Source organism: Urocitellus parryii, chromosome 4 (assembly GCF_045843805.1).
Source record: "Urocitellus parryii isolate mUroPar1 chromosome 4, mUroPar1.hap1, whole genome shotgun sequence".
Classification (NCBI taxonomy): Eukaryota; Metazoa; Chordata; class Mammalia; order Rodentia; family Sciuridae; genus Urocitellus; species Urocitellus parryii.
The window spans coordinates 95,207,273-95,229,859 of record NC_135534.1 but is presented as its reverse complement, the minus strand read 5'-3'; the positions used below and the strand labels follow the sequence as shown (position 1 = coordinate 95,229,859).

Genomic DNA, 22,587 nt, shown 5'->3' with positions numbered 1-22,587 from the left:
GTTGTGAATTGTGCTGCTAAAACATGGATATGCATGTATCATTGTAGAAAGATGCCTTAATTCTTCAGAGTGTATACTGAGAAGTGGTCTAGCTGGGTCATTTGGTCGTTCCATGCCTAGTCTTTTGAGGAGCCTCCATACTGATTTCTACAGTGGTTGTACTAATTTACCATCACACCAACAGTGTAAAAATGTTTCTTTTCTCCACATCCTCTTCAGTATTTATTATTGTTTGTGTTCTTTTTTAAAATTTATTTTTTAATTTTAATTTGTTCTTTTAGTTGTACATGACAGAATCTATTAATTAATTAATCTATTAATTAATCTAATTAGGATTCTTGATGCCTGCCATTCTGACTAGTGTGAGATGAAATCTCAATGTAGTTTTGATTTGCATTTCCCTAACTGCTAATGATGCTGGATGTTTTTTTCATCTATTTGTTGGCCGTTTGTATTTATTCTTTTGAGAAGTATCTGTTCAATTCATTTGCCCACTTATTAATTGGTTTATTTGATTTTTAATATTAAGTTTTTTGATTTCTTTAGATTTTCTAGATATTAATCCTTTGTCAAAAGAGTAGCTAGCAAAGATTTTCTCCCATTCTGTAGATTCTTTCTTCACATTCCTAATTGTTCCTTTGCTGGGCAGGAGCATTTTAATTTGATGCCATCCCATTTATTAACTCTTGGTATTATTTCCTGAGCTTTAGGGGTCCTATTGAGAAAGTGGTTACCTGTGCCTATCTGCTGGAGTGTTAACTCTATGGTTTCTTCTAGGAGTTGCATAGTTTCTGGTCGAATTTCTAGGTCTTTGATCCATTTCGAGTTGATTTTTGTGCAGAGTGAAAGATAAGGGTCTAGTTTCATTCTTCTACATACAGATAACTAGTTTTTCTGGCAGCATTTGTTTAAAAAGCTGTCTTTTCTCCAATGTATGTTTTTGGCACTTTTGTCAAGTATCAGATGACTGTAGATGTGTGGGTTTGTCTCTCTTGTATTTTGTACCATTGGTCTGTGTGTCTTGTTTTTATGCCAATACCATGCTATTTTTGTTACTATACATTTCTGTAATATAATTTGAAGTCAGGTATTGTGATGCCTCTAGCATTGCTTTTATGGCTGTGAATTGCTTTGGTTAGTTTGGGTTTTTAATTCTTCCAAATTATTTTAGGACAGTTTTTCCTAGTTCTGTGAAGACTGTCATTGGTCTTTTATTGGGAACTGTATTGAATCTGTGTAATGATTTTGGTAGTATGACCATTTTAACAATATTAATTCTGCCTACCCATAAACATTGGAGTTCTTTCCATCTCCTGAGGTCTTCAATTTTTTTTCTTCAGTGTTCTGTAGTTTTCATTGTAGAAGTCTTTTACCTCCTTGGTTATATTTGTTTATTTTTTTGAGGCTATTGTGAATAGAATTTTCCTGATTTCTTTCTCAGTGCATTCATTGTTGGTATATAGGAAAACTATTGATTTTTTTCAGGTATATTTTATTTATTCTTTTATTTTTCTTTGTACATGACAGTAGAGTATATTTTGACATATTATACATACATGAAGTATAACTTATTCTAATTAGCATCCCATTCTTGTGATAAAGCTACTGATTTTTGTATGTTGATTTTATAACCTTATACTTTGCCAAATTTATTAGCTCTTACAGTCTTTTAGTACAGTTTTTTGGATCTTCTAAGTCTAGGACCATAACATCTGCAAACTGATAATTTGACTTCCTTTCCTATTTTTATCCCTTGTATTTCCTTCTCTTGCCTAATTGCTCTTGCTAGAATTTCTAGCACTATTCACCTAGGAGTGGTGAGAATAGACATTCTTGTCTTGTTCCAGATTTTAAAGGAAATGCTTTCAGTTTTTCCCCTTTTACTATGAAGTTGAATTTGGGTTTTTCATATAGAACCTTTATGATGTTGAGACAGGTTCCATCTCTTCCTTTTTTCTTCAGTGTTTTTTTTTTTTTTTATCAAGAATGGGTGCTGAATTTTGTGTAAGGCTGTCTCTGCATTTATTGAGAAGACTAAATGTCTTCAATTCTATTTATGTGATGAATTACATTTATTTTGCATATGTTAATCCATCCTTGCATGACTGGAATAAAACCAACTTGGTCATTATGTACAATTTTTTAATAGGTTATTTAACAGGATTTGCTAATATTTTGTTAAGTATTTATGCATCTAAGTTCATCAGGGCTATTGGTCTGTAGTTTTCTTTCCTTGATGTGTCCTTATCTGGTTTTGGTATGAGTATGATACTGGCTTTATAGAATGAATTTGAAAGTGTTATATCTCCTTCTATTTTATGGAATAATTTGAGGAATACTGGCATTAGTTCTGTTTTAAAGGTCTGGTAGAATTCAACTGAAAATCCACCTGGTCCTGGTTTTGGAAAGTTTTTTTTCACTGCTTCAATCTCATTACAAGTTATTGATCTGTTTAGGTTTTCTATGTCCTTTTGATTCAATTTTGTCAAATCATATTTGTCTAGAAATATACCCATTTTTTTCTAGGTTTTTCCAATTTATTGGAGTATACATTTTCAAAATAGTCCCTAATGATCTGCTGGATTTCTGTGATGTCTGTGGTGATTTCTCCTTTTTCATCTCTAATTTTTATTAATTTGGGTCTTTTTTCTTTTGGTTAGTTTGGCTAAGGACTTATTAACTTTGTTTTTTCTTTTCAAAGAAATAACTCTTTTTTATTGATCCTTTGTGTTTTTAAATATTTATTTTTTAGTTATATCTTTATTTTATTTTTATATGGTGCTGAGGATTGAACCCAGGGCCTCCTACATGGTAGGCTAGCGCTATACTCTAGCCATGACCCCAGCCTTATGACCCCAGCCTTTGTGTTGATTTTACATTTTTCAACTTCACCTCTAATCTTAATAATTTCCTTCTTTCTACTGGTTTTGCAACTCATTTGTTCTTATTTTTGAAGGGCCTTGAGATGCATCATTAGATTGTTTATTTGGGATCTTTCTGATTTTCTTATGTAGACATTCATTGCTATAAACTTTCCTTTTAGACTGCCTTCACAGTGTCCAGAGGTTCTGATATGCTGTATCATTATTCTCATTTAAGTTTAAGAATTTTTGATGTCTCCCTTGTTTTTTTCTACTACCCATTCATCATTCAAAAATGTATTGCTTCATCTCCATGTATTTATATAATTTCTATAGGATTTTGTTGGGTTGAATTCTAATTTCATTCCATCGTGATCTCATAAGATGCAAGAAATCATATTAATTTTTTTTTATTTGCTGAAAGTTACTTTGTGTCCTAAAATATGGTCTGTTTTGGAGAAGGTTCCATGAGCTGCTGAGAAAGTATATTCAGCTGTGGTTAGACATCTATAGATGTCTGTTAAGTTCATTTGTCTTATATTTGATTTATAATGTTTTTCAGGTCTATAAGGTCTTTACTGAATTTATTTGTGTGGATGGCTTATTTTTGGGGGAGAGGTGTGTTGAAATCACCCAGTGTTATTGTATTGAGGTCTATTTTAGGCTTCCATTTCAGTAGTCTCTCTTTTATTTGCCAGATAGGTGCTATGTATCCATTGGAAATAAAATGAACCTCAGTATTTCATACCAGTAATAAAAACTAATTTGAGGTAGATCATCTATTTCAATATAAAAGTAAAAAATATAAAATGTCTAGAAAACAATATGAGAGAATATTTTTGCAACCTTGGAGTAGTCAATTTTTTTTTTCCTTTTAAGAAAGATTTCAGAACACCATGATAAAGCATAATAAATTGGGCCTCATCAAAGTTAAACACTTCTGCTCATCAAAAGTTATCATTAAGAAAATGTAAAGGCAGCCACATATGGGGAGAAAATATCTGCCATACACACACACACAAGAAAAAAAAATTGGGAAAAAGACTTAAACAGATCCTTCATAAGAAAAAAAAATCTGTGAGCGGCTAATGAACACATGAAATAATGTACAATATTAATCATCAGAAAAATGCAAGTTAAAACAAGTTCATACCACTTGCTATTCAAAAAAATGGCTCAAATTGAAAACTCAGGAAATATCAAGTGTTTGTGAGAATGTCAAGCAACTGAAAATCATTCGTTGCTTGTTAAAGTGTAAAATGTTGGGATCACATAGGAAAACTGGCAGTCTCTTAGTCTATGATCCTACCAATTTCATTCCTAGGTATTTAGCCAAGAGTAATGAAAATATGCACCTAAAAGTGATGTGGATAAAAATGTTTATAGAAGCTTTATTTTTAATGATCCCAAACTGGGAACACCAAAATGTGCAACAGGGGATTTTGAACAAATAGATTGTTTTATTTTCATATAGTAGAATATTGTTTAGCAATAGAAAGGCAATAAGGTACTGATACATAGCATAACATGGATGAATCTCAAAATCATTATGTTAAATGAATAGATACTAACTGTTTATGAAATTCATGAACAAGCAAAACTGTATTGATAGAAATTCAGAAGAGTGATTGTTTTAAGGTGGGGGAAGAGAACAAAGGGGAATTTCCTTGAGTGATGGAAATATAGTTGATTCTGTATTGGTTACATTAGTCATGCATTATACATTTGTTAAAGCCTATTCAACAGTACACTTATCTGTGCATTTTATTATAATTGAGCTATAAAGAGTTTTATTTCCTACTAATTGATCCCTTTTTCCCATTCAAAAGTGTGACTTCAAGGATCCTCTTTAAAACTTCTAATAATCTAAAATAAGTAGTACCTCTCTCTTTTTTTATTTTTCATTTTTTATTCTACTTATTTATATTATGCAATTTAAGAGTTAATCACTACTTTTTGGATTCTATTATCTGTTGTTTCTTGATGTTTCTAAACTAGATTTCAGCTACTGAGAAGAATGTATCAAAAACTCCGATATAGTCATGTATTTGTATATTTTTCCTGTTTTTTTAAAATTTTTGCTTCATGTTTTAAAATTGTTATGAAAATATAGGATTGTAGTATTTTTGTGTTGAATTGACCATTATGAAATGCCCCTTTTATCTTTAATAATATTGATTTAAAATTTGCTTTATTTGATTAGTATAGCTAAATAACTTTTCTTTTGGTTTTGTTTGGTATATGCAAAATATTTATTTTTATATGTTATATATGTATTTTTTATTTTCAGCCAGTCTTTATGCTTATAATTAAGATTTTTTTGTAATTATCATGTAGTTGGATTTAATTTTGCAAGTCTAGGCCAGCAATCTTTGTTCTTTAATTAGAGTTTTTAGTCATTTTACATTTAACGTAATTACTGAAATTAGATTTAAATTGACCATCTATTTGTTACCTTTTTGCCTAATTTACTTTTGTGTATGTGTGTGTGTGTGTGTGTGTGTGTGTGTGTGTGTGAAAGAGAGAGAGAGAGAAAGAGAAAGAGAGATATACTGGGGATTGAACCCAGTGCGTGCTAGGCCAGCATTCTATAACTGAGCTACATTCCCAAACCTTCAATATGTTTTTTAAAAAATTGTTATTAATTGAATATTTGTTATTTCATTTTTGCCTGGGATGCTTGTTTTAGTTGTACATTCTTCCAGTATTATTATTCTGAAAATAACTTCCTTAAATATTTATGTTTCTTTACTTTTCCTACAGGGTCTAACAAATCTGGGAATCCAATAGATATATGTAATATATTCTTATAGATTTGCTCTGTTCTCTTAATAGTTTTAAAAGACCTAAAATGGTTTTCTTAATGCAGTATAAAGTAAGTTATTTTACCTATTGTTTTTAGAATCACACCCAGGAAATTTGATACTGTTCAAGCATCTGAGCATTACAAAAGTGGAATTATCACCAGTGATATTGGAGACTTAACTTTAAGCAAGAGGGGAATACGAACATCATTTACATTTAGGAAAGTGAGGCACACACCTTGTAACTGTAGTAAGTATATGATTTCATTTCTACTATAAAATGGAGTAAATCTAGTATGGAAATCCTTTGCGGTCCCATCAGTACCTAAGATAGCTTTTCCATAGCTTCTATAATGGCATTTCCCTATATTCTGCCTTGTATTTTACTTTTGGAATACTTTTCTGTACCACCTCCATTAGAGTATTCTTTGAAGTTAAGAACTCTTCTTATGATCTTTTTTTTAAAATATTTTTTTTAGTTGTAGATGGACATACAATATCTTTATTTATTTTTATATGGTGCTGAGGATCGAACCCAGTGCCTCACACATGCCAGGCAAGCACTGAGCTACTAGTCCTAGCCCCTCTTCTTATGATCTTTATTTTCCCCATACTTAGTTTTTTAAGCAGTTGAGTGCCAAGAAATACTTTATTTATTGAAGTAACAGTTTAGAGTATTAGAATTATGGGACAATAAAATATCACTTGTACAAAAATAGGTTTTTGTTGAAAATAGCTTGTCAGATTTCTTATTTTTTTTTTTATTATTATTAATCCAACAGGGAAGCTAGAGATGACAAATTGCTTTATGGTAGGTTACTATAGGGAATAAGCATTGGTTTATGGCTTAGTCTATTTGGAAACCTAGAAGAGACTAAAGGGAACTGCACAAAATTTGTCAAGAGGATACTGTTTTGAATTGTCTACATAAGTACATCATGCTTTCTTGGACTTAGTTTACAGAGATTTTTTTCATTTTATAAATAAGAATTTTTAATAACAGTGATAGAATCCATTTTATATCCGGGGGGTTTCAGTTATGGGTAGTATCTACCAGTAGCTTTTGAATTTAATCATAATCTTAAACATTTTGAATTAAAACTCCTCATTATGTCTACAAGATGTTAGCCTATCAGAAACTTGAAGTCTTCTATGTTTGATAATCTTGATGGTAGTGAAGCTTTAAAACAAGTTTTTGTGTATTTTGCTAAAAGTGTCCTAAGGGTCTTAACATGTGAATTTTTAAATTAAAAATATTTATTATTATTTGGTAAGGATCTAGCACTCATCAAAGAAAGAAAGAGAGAGGGAGGAAGAAAGAAAGAAAGAAAGAAAGAAAGAAAGAAAGAAAGAAAGAAAGAAAGAAAGAAGACAAGGTTTCTTTTCTCAAGTAAAATCTAGTTGTAGAGATGCTAGTTTTCTTATGCAAATGTAAGGGAAGTGCTAAGAAACTTCAATTGGGTAATCAGTTTACAGATGTTTTTACAATAACAAAAATTGTATGTATTGTGTACCACATAATGTTTTGGAATATGTATACATCCTGGAGTTGCTGAATTGGGCTAATTAACAAATGAATTATATCACACACAATTTTTTTGTGTGTGTGTGTGTGAGATGAGAGCACTTTAAATCTAATCTTTTAGCAATTTTCAAGAATTATTACCTATAGTCACCATGTTGTAAAATAGATTTCTTTGACTTATTCCTCTATGTAACTGAAATTTGGTATCCTTTGACCAACATTTGCTCAACTGCAATGAAACAAATGGAGACAGAAGCAAGATGCAGAGGCAAAAATGACTGCTGGTCTAAGCTGCCATCTTAGGTTATCATTAGGTTACATTAGGTCACTGGCACCATTGGTACATTATTTTTCTTTATATCATTAAGCAGGGTACATTAAGTTATAATGTAAGATGTTCTTACTTATGATTGGATATGTGCACTGGCCAAGCTTGTATTAGTTATCTTAATAGTTCCTGGGAAAAACCACAGAATGTTCCCTTTAAGCAGATGCAGCATTATATTTATGTTTTGTTGTAAATAGATTTGCCCACTCCTTTTTATATTGAACTCTTCAAATATATAATTAGACTTGCAGGGAAGAACTTTTTTTTTTTAAACAGGTAAGTCAGAGCTTATGTATACCCAGTTCTGAAATTTGTTTTGATTTTCTTTTAAGAAAACTTGATAACTTTGAGTCATTTTTAAAGATGAAAGGTTTGTATTGCCTTATTTTTATTTTTAGGTTATTCTTCTGTCTGTGACAGTCAGAGGAAAGAGACTCCTCCCTCATTTCCAGAGAGTGATAAAGAAGCCTCACAACTAGAGCAAGAGTATGTACATCGAGTTTATGAAGAGATCGCTGGGCACTTTAGCAGTACAAGACATACCCCATGGCCACGGATAGTGGAGTTTTTGAAGGCTTTGCCAAGTGGTTCGATAGTGGCCGATATTGGGTGTGGAAATGGGAAGTATCTTGGCATCAATAAGGAGTTATACATGGTAAGTAATGTTGCTTCTGACTTTCTTTTTGCTGTATTTGCAATGGTTATCATTATCTTTCTTCCTCATGATATACATTGTTTTTAGGCCATTGTAAAAACCTGATGATAAACAGAATGAAAATTAATTATTGCTTTCATTTTTAATTCCCCTAGAGATTTATGGGCATGGTATTTTTGTGGGGTTTTTTTCTCTTTAGATTTTGCTTTATGATAAGATAATATCAGTAAACTGTTATACAGTTGTAAAACTTCACAGGTGGTATTCTTATTGCAACACTTTTCTTTGCTTGAATTCTCCTATATGAGCAAGATAAAGCAGATACTTTAATCATTTTTTTTTGTGAATGAGGAAACTGAGACTTCAGAGGTTTTCTTACTTCCCTCTGTCATAATATGAGGGCATAACTGAAACTTGAACCTATACCTTCTGACTCCAAATCAAGTGTTCTTTTACTCATAGTAGGAAAAAAAAAGGTATACTATTTATTAATGTTCCATAGTTGAATAAGCTAAGGCTCAAATAGATTAAAAAGTTGGTGAAGTTTACATGCTAAACCCAAGATTTGAACCCATTTCTATCTTACTCCATAGTGTCTGTTTTTAGCTGCTATCAGTTCTTTTTCTATGAACCACTTTTCCCCACTGCTGTGCTACAGAGTAGGCAGTGCTTGCTGAAGCACATTGTTGTAAATACCATATTAACACTGCTCTATGAGGCCTGGAGTTTCCCTTTCTCAAAAGATTAGGGGAGGAAGGACTAGAATAAAGGCGTAGGTAAGCAGAATAAGGGTAGCCTACATGTCTGGGTTATTGGAGTGTGTCAAACTGCTAAGAACCTTTTACTTTTACCCCATCCTTGATACTGTGCACCCACAAGAAAAAATAAAATTACTTCACATTCAAGGAAAGGTAGAGTTTGATATTAAGAGGCAAATACAAGAGCAGCTTTTCATTAAGCCAACACATTGATATTCACAAATTGTTAACATATTTATAATTTAATTTTAGTTTATAAAGAATAAGGTCTAGTAAGTTTGCTCATGTTGAAGAGGAAGTAGGTTTTTAATATGTCAGTTAAAATCACAATTTTAACTACAATTCAAAATAAAAACAAACATGATATTGTCTTTTGGTGTTTTGATTTTAAGGTACTATCTAAAAATGTTTCTTAGAAACTTCTGCTTTTGTACTTTCTTGTTGATAAAACAAGGTTTTATCTGTCACTATTTGTGATACTGAGTCAGTACAGTTGTAGTCAACTGTACTGACTTAGTTATAATGATAGCATTATTCTGTTATAATTGAGAATGATTTGATAAACAGGAAACTGAATCAAAATCTGAACCTGATTCAAAAAGAAATATATTTGGAAGATCAGAAATACACCCCCCATCCCCTTTATCCACATTCATTTTATTAGCAGCAGACTACACATATTCCTTTCTGTCTGCTCTTTCCTAGCACTTACTGCATTTTATTGACTTCCAGGGGAGGCTCATGAAGTGTTGGTTCGATGAATGAATGAAACTATTGGTCTGGTTGGAGTTAGAGATTCCATTGTATCTGAAATGGAATTGTGTATGATAAAAGAGAAGTCTGCCTTTTCTTAAACTGATGAAGCTCCAACATGGAAGGAACAATGATAGTTGAGTGTTTGAACAGCCATTCTTTTTCATGAAATGTGTTCATTTTTTGACATTTATTAAATGAGGAAATGACATTCATTTTAGGTATTCAGATTAGAATAGGTTAGTAATAAAAAATGATTGATATCATTATTATACATAATTTTCTTAAAATATATATATTTTAATACAGGTTAAGTATTCATTAGTGAAAATTCTTGGGACAAAACGTATTTCAGATTTCGGATTTTTCTGGATTTTTGAATATTTGAATTGACTTTTCATTTTGACTATTCCTAATTTGAACATATAAAATTTGAAATGCTCCAAAACCCCAAACTTGTGAGGATTGTATTGGCACTCAAAAAGTTTCATGTGTTGGAGCATTCTGGATTTTTGTGTTAGAGATGATCAATGTGTACTACCTTGGTCTTTCATCATAGTAATTTTATGAACTGCTTTTCATAAGTGTATGTAGTGAATTTGTTCTTTTCCTATATCTGAGCCACATCTGCTCTTGCTCTTATGAAAGCTTTACTAACCCAATCAGTGAATTAATCACTTGATGGTATTAATTGAGTGGTAACTGAAGGCTGGTGGAGTGTGGCTGGAGGAGGTAGGGTACTAGGGACATGGCTTTGAGGTATCTATTTGTATCTGGCAAGTAGAGACCTCTTCTCTGCTGTCTGATCACCATATGAGCCACTTCCCTATGCCATACTCTTCTGCCTTGATGTTCTGCCTTACCTCAAGCCCCGAGGAAGTCTGCTGTCTATGGATTGAGACCTCTGAAACTGTGAGCCCCTAAATAAACTTTTCCTCCTCTATAGCTATCTGGTTGGGTCTTTTAGTTACAGCAGCAACAAAGATGACTAAAATAGAAATTGGTACCAAGAGTGGGGTCATTGCTGTGACTAGTCTGAACATGTGTGGTTCATAAGTTTTTGGAGCATTTTGGAATTGGTGGGAGGAATTTTGAGGTGTATAAACATAGTACAAGTTGGAAATGTTTTACATTGTTATAAATGGAGCTTAATGACCTATTCTGATGGGAGCTCAGAAGACCAGGATGTCAGTAGGACTGTGGATAGTGAAGACAGGGCTCAAGAGAGTTCAGAAAAGGAGGACTTTATTGGAATTTGGAGTAGAGGCCATTCATGTTTTGTTCTGAGAAGTTATCTGTATTTTGTCCTTGCCCTGAGACTTTCTGTGAAGCTGATTTTAAAAGTGATGGACTTCATAATCTGCCAGAAGTAATGTCTAGGCAGCATAGCATTCAGGCTGTGGCATGGTTATTGTTGGCTGCTTTTAGCCACATTTCTTGTGATAATCAGGAGTAGAAAGCAGAACAGAAAGATTTGGAAAATGTGGACTTGAAAGGCAGAAGTAAAACTAGGTCTAAGGAAGTTGCAGTTGTTAAAGACATTACCACTACTGAAAAATGCTACAGGGACAATAAGAAAGATGACTTGAGGGCATCTCAGGAGCTGGCAAGACCATACCCATCTAAAGCTTGAGAGAATAAAAGTAAAAATTCTCCTGAGGCCAGTGGGGAATCTTTCTTGTACCAGGGGGCCAGGTACAACATGATAAGCCACCTAGACACTTGAAAGCTGCTGCAGCCAGCGTCTCTGGAGGCTTTACTGCTCCTTGAAATGGTGACAGACCTTGGCGACAACCATGAGGTGCTGGTTCTGCAGAATGCAGGATGCTGAAGTTAGGGGGTCATGGAGGCTTCCACCAAGATTGCAAAGGAAAGCCTAGAAGGACAAGCAAAGTGCAACAGGGTTGAAATCCCAGTGGGCAGCCCCTGAGAGGGCAAAGCATGGAGATAGGAGGAAGAAACCAAATCTGCAGTGGAGACCCCCAAGATTAATAAATGCCAGTAACATGGAACATCTGCTGAGGAAAGCTACAAGAATGGAGCAGAAAGAATCCAACAGAAAGGCCAGTTGTGCTGCAACAAACAAGGCCATTGGGGTGGAACTACCCAAGCCCTTTGGAGAGGACATCATGCCATGTACTCCAGATGCCTGATATAGAACTTGTTTGCCCACCTGATTTTCAGTCTTGCTTTGGTCCCATTCCTTCTTTCTATGTCCCTATTTTTGTAAATAGAGATATTTACTCAGTACCTTATATGTTGGATATTTGTAAATTGCTTTTAATTTTATAGGAACTTACAATGTGAGATTGCCTAGAGCCTCAGAGAAAGCTTTGGACTTGAACTTTGAGCAATCTCAGAAATGTTGAGACTATGGGGACTCTTGGGAATAGACTACATGTATTTTGCATTATGAGATATTTGTGAGCTTTGGGGGCCAGGGGTGGAATGTTATGGTTTGGATATAAGGTGTCCTCCAAAAGCTTACAAGTGAGACAATGCTGGAATATTCAGAGAAGAAATTATTGGGTTATGAAAATCTTAACCCAATCTGTTTAATAGGAGAAGAATGGAATTTTTATTTTAATTTGCACCTTTGATTAATAGCTTGAATATTTTTGTGTTTACCTGTGCTTCCAGAGTTGTATACTTAATGTTTTGTTGAAGATTAAATATATATAGGAGTAAAAAAATCACATACTTTAATTTCAATACATACTTTTGTGTCATGATCTTTGTCTAACAGAAATATGTTAAAAGAGATCTTGAATATATGTTGAGTGTTTGCAAAATAAGCCATTTTCTCTTTGGTTGTTGTCACTAGGTAACATTATTAGGGATAATTTCAAATACTTGACATTATCCTTGGTATTAAAACTTATAGCAATTTAAAGTAGAAAAGTAAAACAATTGTGATGTTTTGACTACTGTATATGGGAAACCCAGCAAAATAATGGAAATGTGAAAGTCATGAGCCAGGTATGAGTCAGTGCCATGTCAGTGAGGAATCTATAATAGGTCTGGTGCTTTATTTCTAAAATTTGCTGCACAGTTTCTTCTTGGTGAAAAGGAGTGGTATGAGCAAACAGACCTAAGAGCCTGACAAGAAGGAGAAAATTTCCTCTTGTTTTGTTTGGCTGCTGCTCTTGTTCTGTTTTTATCTGTGGTCCTCAGATAATAATTCTCCTCTTCTGAGTGACTATTGAGCCCTGTCTCTGAGGATTTGTTTTATAGGCAAGCTGGATTTTTTCCTGTTGGTTCTTAGTAAGGTTTAGCTGTCAGAATTGGGCATAATTGAAACTTCTGAGTCTGTGAACTGAATTTAAATGTAACAAAAGGTAGCAAGCACAAAAATATTCTCTCTCTCTCTCTCTCTCTCTCTCTCTCTCTCTCTCTCTGTGTGTGTGTGTGTGTGTGTGTACACATTGATATTGTAATTGTTGGCTGGGTGACATAGAATATTGGTGAAAATAAATAAAAGCAGTAATTCAGGCATGGATCTTAAACAGATAAGGAAACAATTGGGAATTATGCTACTGTTATTAATAGCCCCTTAGTACTTTTCCATCTTTAAGTATTTCACATAAAATTGCTGTACTTTACCTCTAGCTTAGTGCCTTTTATTCTACTTCATAAATTAAAGCAGCTCTGAGATAGAATATAAAAGCTGTTAAATGCCTATTAGAAATTCAGCAAATTCATCAAATATGATTGGCATGGCAATGTGATTTAACTGCTAAAGAATTATTTTGATATGAGGATTCATATTCTTTATTCTCAGGACTGAGAGAATCTCAAGGATCATGAGTAAATATTTTGAGCTGGCCACTTCTGTTTTTATTAAATCTGCTTTTACAATTCTTTTTTCCTCATCATAGAGATTGGATTAATAAGAGATTTCTGAGAATGATTATTTACTAGTGATTTAACATTTCTTATACCTCTCCCATTTTCCTTCTGAATTTACATGTGCACATTGCGACTGCATATGTGTGTGTGTGTGTGTGTGTGTGTGTGTGTGAGAGAGAGAGTGTAAACATATTTTATAAGACTGCCTTATATATGTGTGTATATCTTTGGTATTAGAATTTCATATGAATATAGTATTCATATATATAGTATTCATAGAATTAAACAGCAAAACTGTATACAAAAACAACAGCAAAACTAGGGAGAAGGTGGGAAGTCCCAGTCCCTGAACACTTTCTGCAGAACCAGACATGTGTAAGGCACATTTGGCCTCCATTACTTGAAACATGAAAGCATGTTGCTAACTGCCTTCAGTAACAACATTCCCGTAGAAGGCTTGGTTATGCTAAAAGATTTAACTAAGTAGCATTTTACAAGTTTTGAATTCAGCACTTTATTCTTGATAAGGCTAAATAGGATAAATGATTTTACTTTTATGGATTTTTTTTGGATTTTATTTTCTTATAAAAGTAATACATGGACTGGGGATGTGGCTCAAGTGGTGGCGCGGTCGCCTGGCATGCGTGGGCCACTGGGTTCGAACCTCAGCACCACATAAAAATAAAATAAAGATGTTGTGTCCACCGAAAACTAAAAAATAAATATTAAAAAATTCTCTCTATCTTAAAAAAAAGAGTAATACATGTTGAAAAGTATAAAGAAGCAGAAAAAAAAATCACCCATCCTCCTGCTATCTAGATCACCACCATATAGTATATATAGTAATGAAAGATACCTTAGATCATGTTCTTTGTAGCTCCCCTAAAAGTCTAAAATGTCTATGTTTTGGGGACAGTTTTGATTTTTATATGTAATGTTATAGAAAGATGAACATTCTGAATGGTGATCAATTAGGTGCAAATTTGGACCTCCCATTTTCATTGCCAGCATTTTTTTTAATCATTTTGTTTTTATTCACTAATTTGAGTTCTGTTTGATATTTGTTAAGATAATAAATGTTATCATGAGCATTATATATTCTGACTTTGTGCTGACTATCTGAACTGGAAATATCATGGTTTGAGACTATTTCACTATAAATATGAAATCTATTTAATGACTTTAAGGTACGGAATAAACCCATAGCTCTTAATTTCTTTTAAAATTCAAACAAAACAGTTTGAACTTTTTTCTCTTAAAGATTGGTTGTGATCGTAGCCAAAGCCTTGTGGACATTTGTAGAAAGAAGCAGCTTCAGGCCTTTGTCTGTGATGCGTTGGCTATTCCAGTTCGCAGTGGGTCGTGTGATGCCTGCATCTCCATTGCTGTTATTCACCATTTTTCAACAGCAGTAAGTATTTTAAAAAATATGTTTTTCTTTCTCCAAGATTTTTGTCAGTAAGTGGCAGCAAAAGTTCATTAACTTATTGATGTTGGACCCTATTTTAGCTTCTCATCTTTTTCCACTACATGATCCATTCTCATTGAAGAGAGCATGTGTGACAAAGATAAGGCTACATCGGAGTTCTGGTTACTTAAACAGAGGCCTAATGGGACTCTATGCTACTATTGCTGTATATTATAGCCTTTTTCTACCCAGGTCGCCATTCATTTCTAAATGCCTTCCTTCAGACCCACAGAGTCCCAGAATTTTAGTTGGAAAAGACTTTGAGACTAGGCTTCATGAGTTTATATCACTCCTCAGATTCTGAGTCTCTTCTCTCTCTTTCCCACTTGCTTTCTCAACCCACACCGTTCTTCAGAACTCTGTAGTAGTATGTTAACTCTTAAAATGTTTTTAATTTTTCACTTTTACATTGTAGGTGAGATTAAGATTTGTACAACCTTTATGCAAATCAATATGGAGGTTCCTCAAAAGAAGTAGCAGTTCATACACATTAGGAATAGAACCACTATATGACCCAATTATACTACTCCTTGGTATTTATCTTAAAGAATTAAGGTCATTATATTATAGTGACATATGGGTACCCATGTTTATAGCAGCACAATTCACAATAGGCAAATTATGGAGCCAGCCCTGGTGTCCATCAGTGGATGAATGGATAAAGAAAATGTGGTATACGTACACATTAGAGTTTTGTTCAGCCATAAAGAAGATTGAAACTATGTCATTTACAGGAAAATGGATGGAACTTGAGAACATTATGTTAAGCAAAATAAGCTAAGTTCCGAAAATCCAGGGTCATATGTTTTCTGATATGTGGAACCTAGAGAGAAAAAAGGAAAAGAAAGTTGGGGAGGGGGATATCAGGAAAATCAAAGAGAGATAGTAGCATAGAGGAAAGTGATCAGGAGGAGAGAGGAAGAGTAAGAAGGGGAAATCCTGAGAAATTATATTGTCCAAATTCTATTGTTATGTCATGTGTGTGCCTGTACAAATATGTTAACACTGAGTCCCACTATCATGCACCAATAAAAATATGGCTAAAAATGTTTTAAAAAGTAAAAATATTAAAAACAAAACAAAATCTTCTTAAGTTTTAAATAAATGAATTTAATATTTTATGTTTTACTTAAAGGGAAAAAAAAGCTTATTTTTTTGTATATTTTGTAAGCATCAGTAGTTCCTCCCCTGATGTAAACAAGAACCATATAGCTTGCATTATGGGTCTCTGGCAGATTCAGTAGACCTTTTGTCCTTGCCTGATTTCAAAACAAATCAGAAAAACCTCTATGACATTTGTCTCTTCAGTTGTTAGCTCTTTATTTTTTAGTAGTATCTGGGAGATTCTGCTGGACTGCAGCAGACAGAGTAAGGGGACTATCTTAAAAGCCTTCAGTACTTAGAAGAATTACTACAAACAGAGAAAGGCTTGTAAGCAACTGCTATACCTGTGAATTTAAAAATCCCCTTCATTTGGAAGAAATGTTTGGCACACTTTAGTTCCTTCAGCCACAGCTTATTCTATGAAAGAGGACTATCTTCAAAGTATGAAAGAAAGTAAAATACACAGACAATATCTGTATCCATTTTTTTTTGCAATTGCATGTATATGTTGGACCCTTTCCCCTATCTCCTTAGAAATTTGTCATATTCACCTTTCTCTCCATATTTCTTGTTATCTATTTAAAATTAATTCATTGACCATGTAAAAAAAGATCAAGTTGGATCAAAGCCCTATAAGAGCCCAAACTATAAAACTCTAAGAAGAAAACATGGAAGAAAATATAGGAGAAAAGCTCTGTGATATTGAGTTTAGTAATGATTTCTTGGTTATGGTTCTAAGAACATGGGCAACAAGTGAAAAAAATAGAGGAATTGGACTTTGTCAAAATTAAAACTTATGTGCATCAAACAACACTTACAACACTTATCAAGAGAGAGAAGATACATCCCATGGAATGGAAAATAATATTTACAAATTGTGTCTGATAGGGAATTAATATCTAAAATATATGCAGAACTCCTAAAATGTGATAACAAAGCAACAAACAACCCAATAAAAAAAGATGAAGGATTTAAATAGGTACTTTAAAAGTAAGAATACAAATGGCCAATAAGCACATGGAAAAGTACTCAACATCATGAATCATTAGGAAAGTGCAAATCAAAACTACAGTGAAGTAGCAGTTCACACACATTAGGATAGCTATTACCAGAAATATAGAAAATGACATCCTTAGCAAGGATGTGGAAAAATTAGAGCCCTTCTGCATTGCTGGTAAAAACAGAATAGTGTAGCCACTGGGGAAAACATTGTGCCAGTTCCTCAGAAAATTAAACATAGAAATACCATATGATCCAACAAATCTACTTCTAGATATATAGCCCTTCCCCCCAAAACTGAAAGCATATAGACTTGCAATATTTGTACACCCATGTTCATAGAGCCATTATTCACTATATCCAAAATGTGGAAATAGCTCAGACATCCATTGATGGATGACTGTGTGAACAAAATGTAAACTATATACATATAGTGGAATATTGAATATTATTCAGATTGAAAAGGGAAGGAAATTCTGATACATGCTACAATGTAACTGAACCTTGAGGACATTATACTAAGTGAAATAAGCCAGACAGAAATGGAAAAATATTTTGAAGTACTTACATGCAGAACCTAGAAAAGCTAAATTCATAGAGACAGAAAGTACTACAGTGATTCTCAGATGCTGGGGAAGTTAGAATGGGAGTTATTATTTACCTTGTACAGAGTTTCAGTTTGGTTTGAGTTTCAGTTTGGTGATGGACAGTGATGTTGGTTATATAACAGTATGAGTGTAATTAACATCACTAATTTGTGAACACTTAAAATGATTAAAATGGCAAATTTTATATCATGTGTTTTTTACCACAATAAAAACTAATTCATTGAAAATTAGTTGTATGCTGGTATTAAACAAGTGGCTGGGAATACAAATGGTGAAGCCCAAGTCCCTGCATTCATAGAGTTCATATTTGAGTGGAGGAGGTAACATTGATTTATGTGTTTGTTGGTTTGGATTTTATGTTGCTGATTGAGCGCCATAGTAGTGATTTTGATTTTTAGAGACATTGAAAGATCTTACAAATGGGAGTGCCTTGATCAGATATATGCCATACAGGGATCATTCTTAGACACGGTGGAGGGTGGTTTAAGATAGGAGGCAAGACTGACTATAGAAAGGCTATTTTGACAGTCCAAGTATCTGGAGACAATAAGGTAAGAGCATTGAAGTTTTAGTAGAAGAATTCTACTGCCCTCTACTTCATTCCTTTACCACTTTAGTTTTCATTCCTGCCTGATTCCAGTATATGTCATTTTTAATCCACTTACATTCTGACATCAGCATTCTCCTCCCTAATGTAATTACTTCTACCATTTTGTATTCTTTTTACCTTCTGAATACTTAGGTCTCTGAATACTTAGGTTGCCCATCTGTAAAATAAGATGACAATAGCCTGTCTCATAAGGTTGTTGTCAGAATAAATGAAATAATGCATAAATTCCTATCTTAGTGTCTTGTATGTTGTAAGAGCTCAGTAAATGTTATTGTTTTATTTTATATTCAATAAAATGATCTCAGATTTTTCAGCTTGATTTCATAATATTTCCCAACTCCTAGACCCACCCTGGAAAAATTCTCAAGTTTTCTTCTATTAACTCTATAAATTACTCATGCTAAAGGTGCTTCCTCCTCTTTTAACATATAATCTGAGGTTATTTCTTGGGCTTTTGGGCCATTATGAATAACCCATTGCATGTTAGAATTGTGTGTCACTTTGACAATTTGACATTATCTGAGGCTAAGGAACCAGTAAGATCAATTTCTTTTTATTAAAGAGCACACACACATATATATATATATATATATAAACATTTCTAATCTCAGTTCTTTTGTTTGCTAGCCTTATAACCTTAATGCAGTTTATTATTATATTTTTCCTCCTCTGTAAGTTTGCTGGATAGATGCTATTTTTTCAGTGGTTGACATAGGCATTGTAGTATGTATCCATGACTTTATTGTCTACCTTCAGTTGGTGTATTTACCCTTCCTAACATTGTGAGACTCTGATTAACTAAGGTTTTAGAGGGTTTAGATTTCTATTTCTTGAAGAATCCTCATTTTTTTTAAGTATAGGTATATTGATGACAGATTTTTTCACGTTTTACAAATATGAAATCTTTATATTTTGTCTTTATTTTAAAAAAGATTATAACTAGGCTTGAATTCTAGAATGATAATATTTCTATATTTTCCATCCCTGTGTTTTAACCTGGGAAATTTGTTCTAGTCTGAATTCTAATTGAATAATTCTTTGTTACAGTGTATCTAATTTGCTGTTAAATAATCTATTGCTTTTTTCTGTTATAGAATTTTTGTCTGACTTCTTATATATTTAATGTATTTTATGTCTTTACTCAAGTTCCTTCTTTCTATTTTCATGAATGTATTAACCACAGTAATTTTGAAGTCTTTGGGGGGTTTACTTTTATGGTCTTCTTTTGCTCTGATTTTCAGTCATTTGGTCATGATTGATTTTAACATACCTCATAATTTTGTATTGGATGATGGACATTTTGTATTAAAAGATTTGGATATTTTATCTTTCTCCAAAAAGGATTAAATTATGGCAAGCTGATAAATATAAGCAGATCACTTTAATTCTGTAAAGGATTGGTTTTATGCTTCATTAGAACTGATTTATACCCCCTTTTTTTTCCCCCTCTCCCTTTCTAGAATATGGCCCTTCTTGGTCTCAAGCAAAAGCCTGGGTTATATTCCAAGATCATTACCCCATGGTGGACTGTGAAATCCATTGACTTTCTCTCTAGCCTTGTTTGGCTACTTAAATTCTGTCTAGCTTTTTAATTTCCTAGCTGCCTTTCTGCTGTGTTCTTAGAATTTCACTCAGTGCTCATGCAACTTAGGAATCCGCAAGTCCTTCTAGAGGAGTTTGCATATAGATTTTCAGAATCACTTCCTAGCAGTTCCTTTACCTATGATTCTGTCTGCCAATTCTCAGCTGCTTTAATTTCCCTATATTCCAAGCCTTATTTCCTCAGGCCAGTGAGATTTCTGCTTCCTGCTTATATTTTATTCTCCCACCCTGTGAATTATCAAATTCTCTGAGGGATTATAGCCCGTCAGATCCACCTTCCAGAGTTGATCTCCAGTGCCTTTAAGTAGCTGTTTTATGTGTAGATGAGCATCCCTAATCTAAAAATCAGAAATGCTCCAAAACTTGAAATGTTTGAACACTAACTTGATGCCACTCCACACCCGACTTCACATGATGGGTTGCTGACATGATACAAGGCACATTAAAAGTATCATATAAAATTGCCTTCAGGCTATATGTATAAAGACTATATGAAACCTAAATGAATTTCGTATTTAGGCTTGGGTTTCATCCTCAAGACACTTCATTATATATATGAAAATATTTCAGAATCCAAAAATCTGGTCCCAAACATTTCAGATAGGAGCTAATCAACCTGTATTTCATCCAGGCTTTGTGATTATTTTCAGTGGGAGAATTAATACAAACTATTTCATCAGGACTGTAAGTTGAAGTCTCTATAATCTATCTTGGGCGATATTTTGTAAATATAAATGTAATGATTCCCCTAAAAGTGCCTCATATTACCACTTGTAACTCTAAATCTGTTGTTTCCATGTGTCCTAGCCAGCCAATTAAGGAAAGTCATGGGGGAAATTAATAAAAGGCACAGAACAAAATGCCCCTTCCTTTTTATCTTTTTTGTGTTTATATAAAACATTTTGTTAGATTTTCTTACTGATAATTGTAGTTGAAAACAGGCCTACAGTTAGTTTTATTTTTACATTTTCACTCTATGTCACCTCCAGGTTCTTAAATGGCAATGTGTGCATGTTTTTTTTTTTTTTTTTTTTTTTTTTTTTTAGGAGCGTAGAGTGGCAGCTCTCCAAGAACTTGTTCGACTCTTGAGACCTGGAGGGAAGGCACTCATTTATGTCTGGGCAATGGAACAAGAATATAATAACCAGAAGTCCAAATATCTTAAAGAAAACAGAATTAGCCAAGGAAAGAAAGAGATCAGTGATACATCTATGCAAGGGCAGCTTGTGGAGCAAATGCCTGATGCGAACAGTCAAGACTCAGCAGCTTCTGTCCCCTCCATTCAGGAGGGAGGATGCAATTCAAGGAAAGTCACTAATTCTGAGCTGCCTATTCACACCAACAGGACTACTTTTCATTCTCAAGATGTACTGGTTCCCTGGCATCTTAAAGGAAACCTTGGTAAAGACAAACCTGTTGAGCCATTTGGTCCAGTAAGATCTCATGACCCAGGTTCTGTGTTTCATCGATACTATCATGTGTTCTGTGATGGAGAATTGGAAGCTGCCTGCCAGACTTTGAGTAATGTCAGCATTCTGCAAAGCTACTATGATCAAGGAAACTGGTGTGTGATTCTTCAAAAGATCTGAATATTTATGTGAACATATTTTATGTAGAGAATAAACTTTAGAAAAAAGGAGGCTAAATTAATTGTCCTTTTAATTAAAGAGAAAACTTGTGGTGAAGTACCAAAGGAGAAATCCTGAGAGAAATTTGGAAATAGAGATTGCTTAGGAAACATTTGATCTGCTACTTTGACTTCATAAATGTAGGCTCTTCCTACATCCCTACTCAGGATGGTGTTTAAAAGTGATTCAAATAATTTGCAAAGTATTTGAGATTCTCATGTAAGAGTACAGCATTTTGAAGATGATATTTTATTATAAATTCATCAAAGAACCTGAATTATGTTCAATCTTATTGAAGTAATTATATAATATTTTAATAAAGAAACTATTCTTGGTCAATAGAAAATTATCTTAAGTTTTATCTACAGTTCTTTTTTTTTAATTTGTTCTAATTATACATGACGGTAGCACGCATTTTGACACATCATACATAAAATGGAGTATAACTTCTCATTTGTCTGCTTGTACATGATGTAGAATTACACAGGTGGTGTAATCATAAATGCACATAGGATAATGTCCAATTCATTCTATTATTTTTCTTTACCCACTCCCCTTCCCTTCATTTGCCTCTGTCTAACCAAAGAACCTCTATTCTTCCCTAACATCTCCCCTTATTATGAATTAGCATCTGCATATCAGAGAAAACATTTGGCCTTTGGTTCTTTGGGATTGGCTTACTTCACTTAGTATGATACTCTCCAGTTCCATCCATTTAGCAGCAAATGCCATATTTCACTTTTCTTTAAAGCTGAGTAATATTCCATTGTGTGTATACACTAAATTTTCTTTATTCATTTATCTGTTGAAGGGCACCTAAGCTGGTTCATTGTCTAGCTATTGTGAGTTGAGCTGCTATAAACATTGATGTGGCAGCGTCTCTGTAGTATGCATAGATTTGAAGTCCTTTGAGTTTAAGCCAAGAAGTGGGATAACTGGGTCAAATGGTGGTTCCATTCCAAGTTTTCTGAGGAATTTCCATAGTTGCGCCAATTTGCAGTCCCATCAGCAATGTATCAGTGTACCTTTTTTTCC

General features: G+C 33.6%; 1 protein-coding gene across 4 annotated transcripts in view; it reads left to right on the top strand.

Annotated features, from left to right (window-relative positions):
* Alkbh8 (alkB homolog 8, tRNA methyltransferase) overlaps positions 1–21,880 on the top strand; it is a 59,173-nt gene extending 37,293 nt beyond the window's left edge. For 3 of the 4 annotated variants that reach the window (XM_026399036.2, XM_026399038.2, XM_026399039.2), the window contains exons 9-12: positions 5,764–5,915; positions 7,917–8,173; positions 14,795–14,944; positions 20,971–21,880. In XM_026399036.2, the coding sequence (XP_026254821.2) occupies positions 5,764–5,915; positions 7,917–8,173; positions 14,795–14,944; positions 20,971–21,513 (1,102 nt within the window). In that variant the 3' untranslated portion in view covers positions 21,514–21,880. The remainder of the gene's footprint in view (positions 1–5,763; positions 5,916–7,916; positions 8,174–14,794; positions 14,945–20,970) is intronic. The other variant, XM_026399041.2, reaches the window with a different exon arrangement.
* Positions 21,881–22,587: the final 707 nt, after the last annotated feature.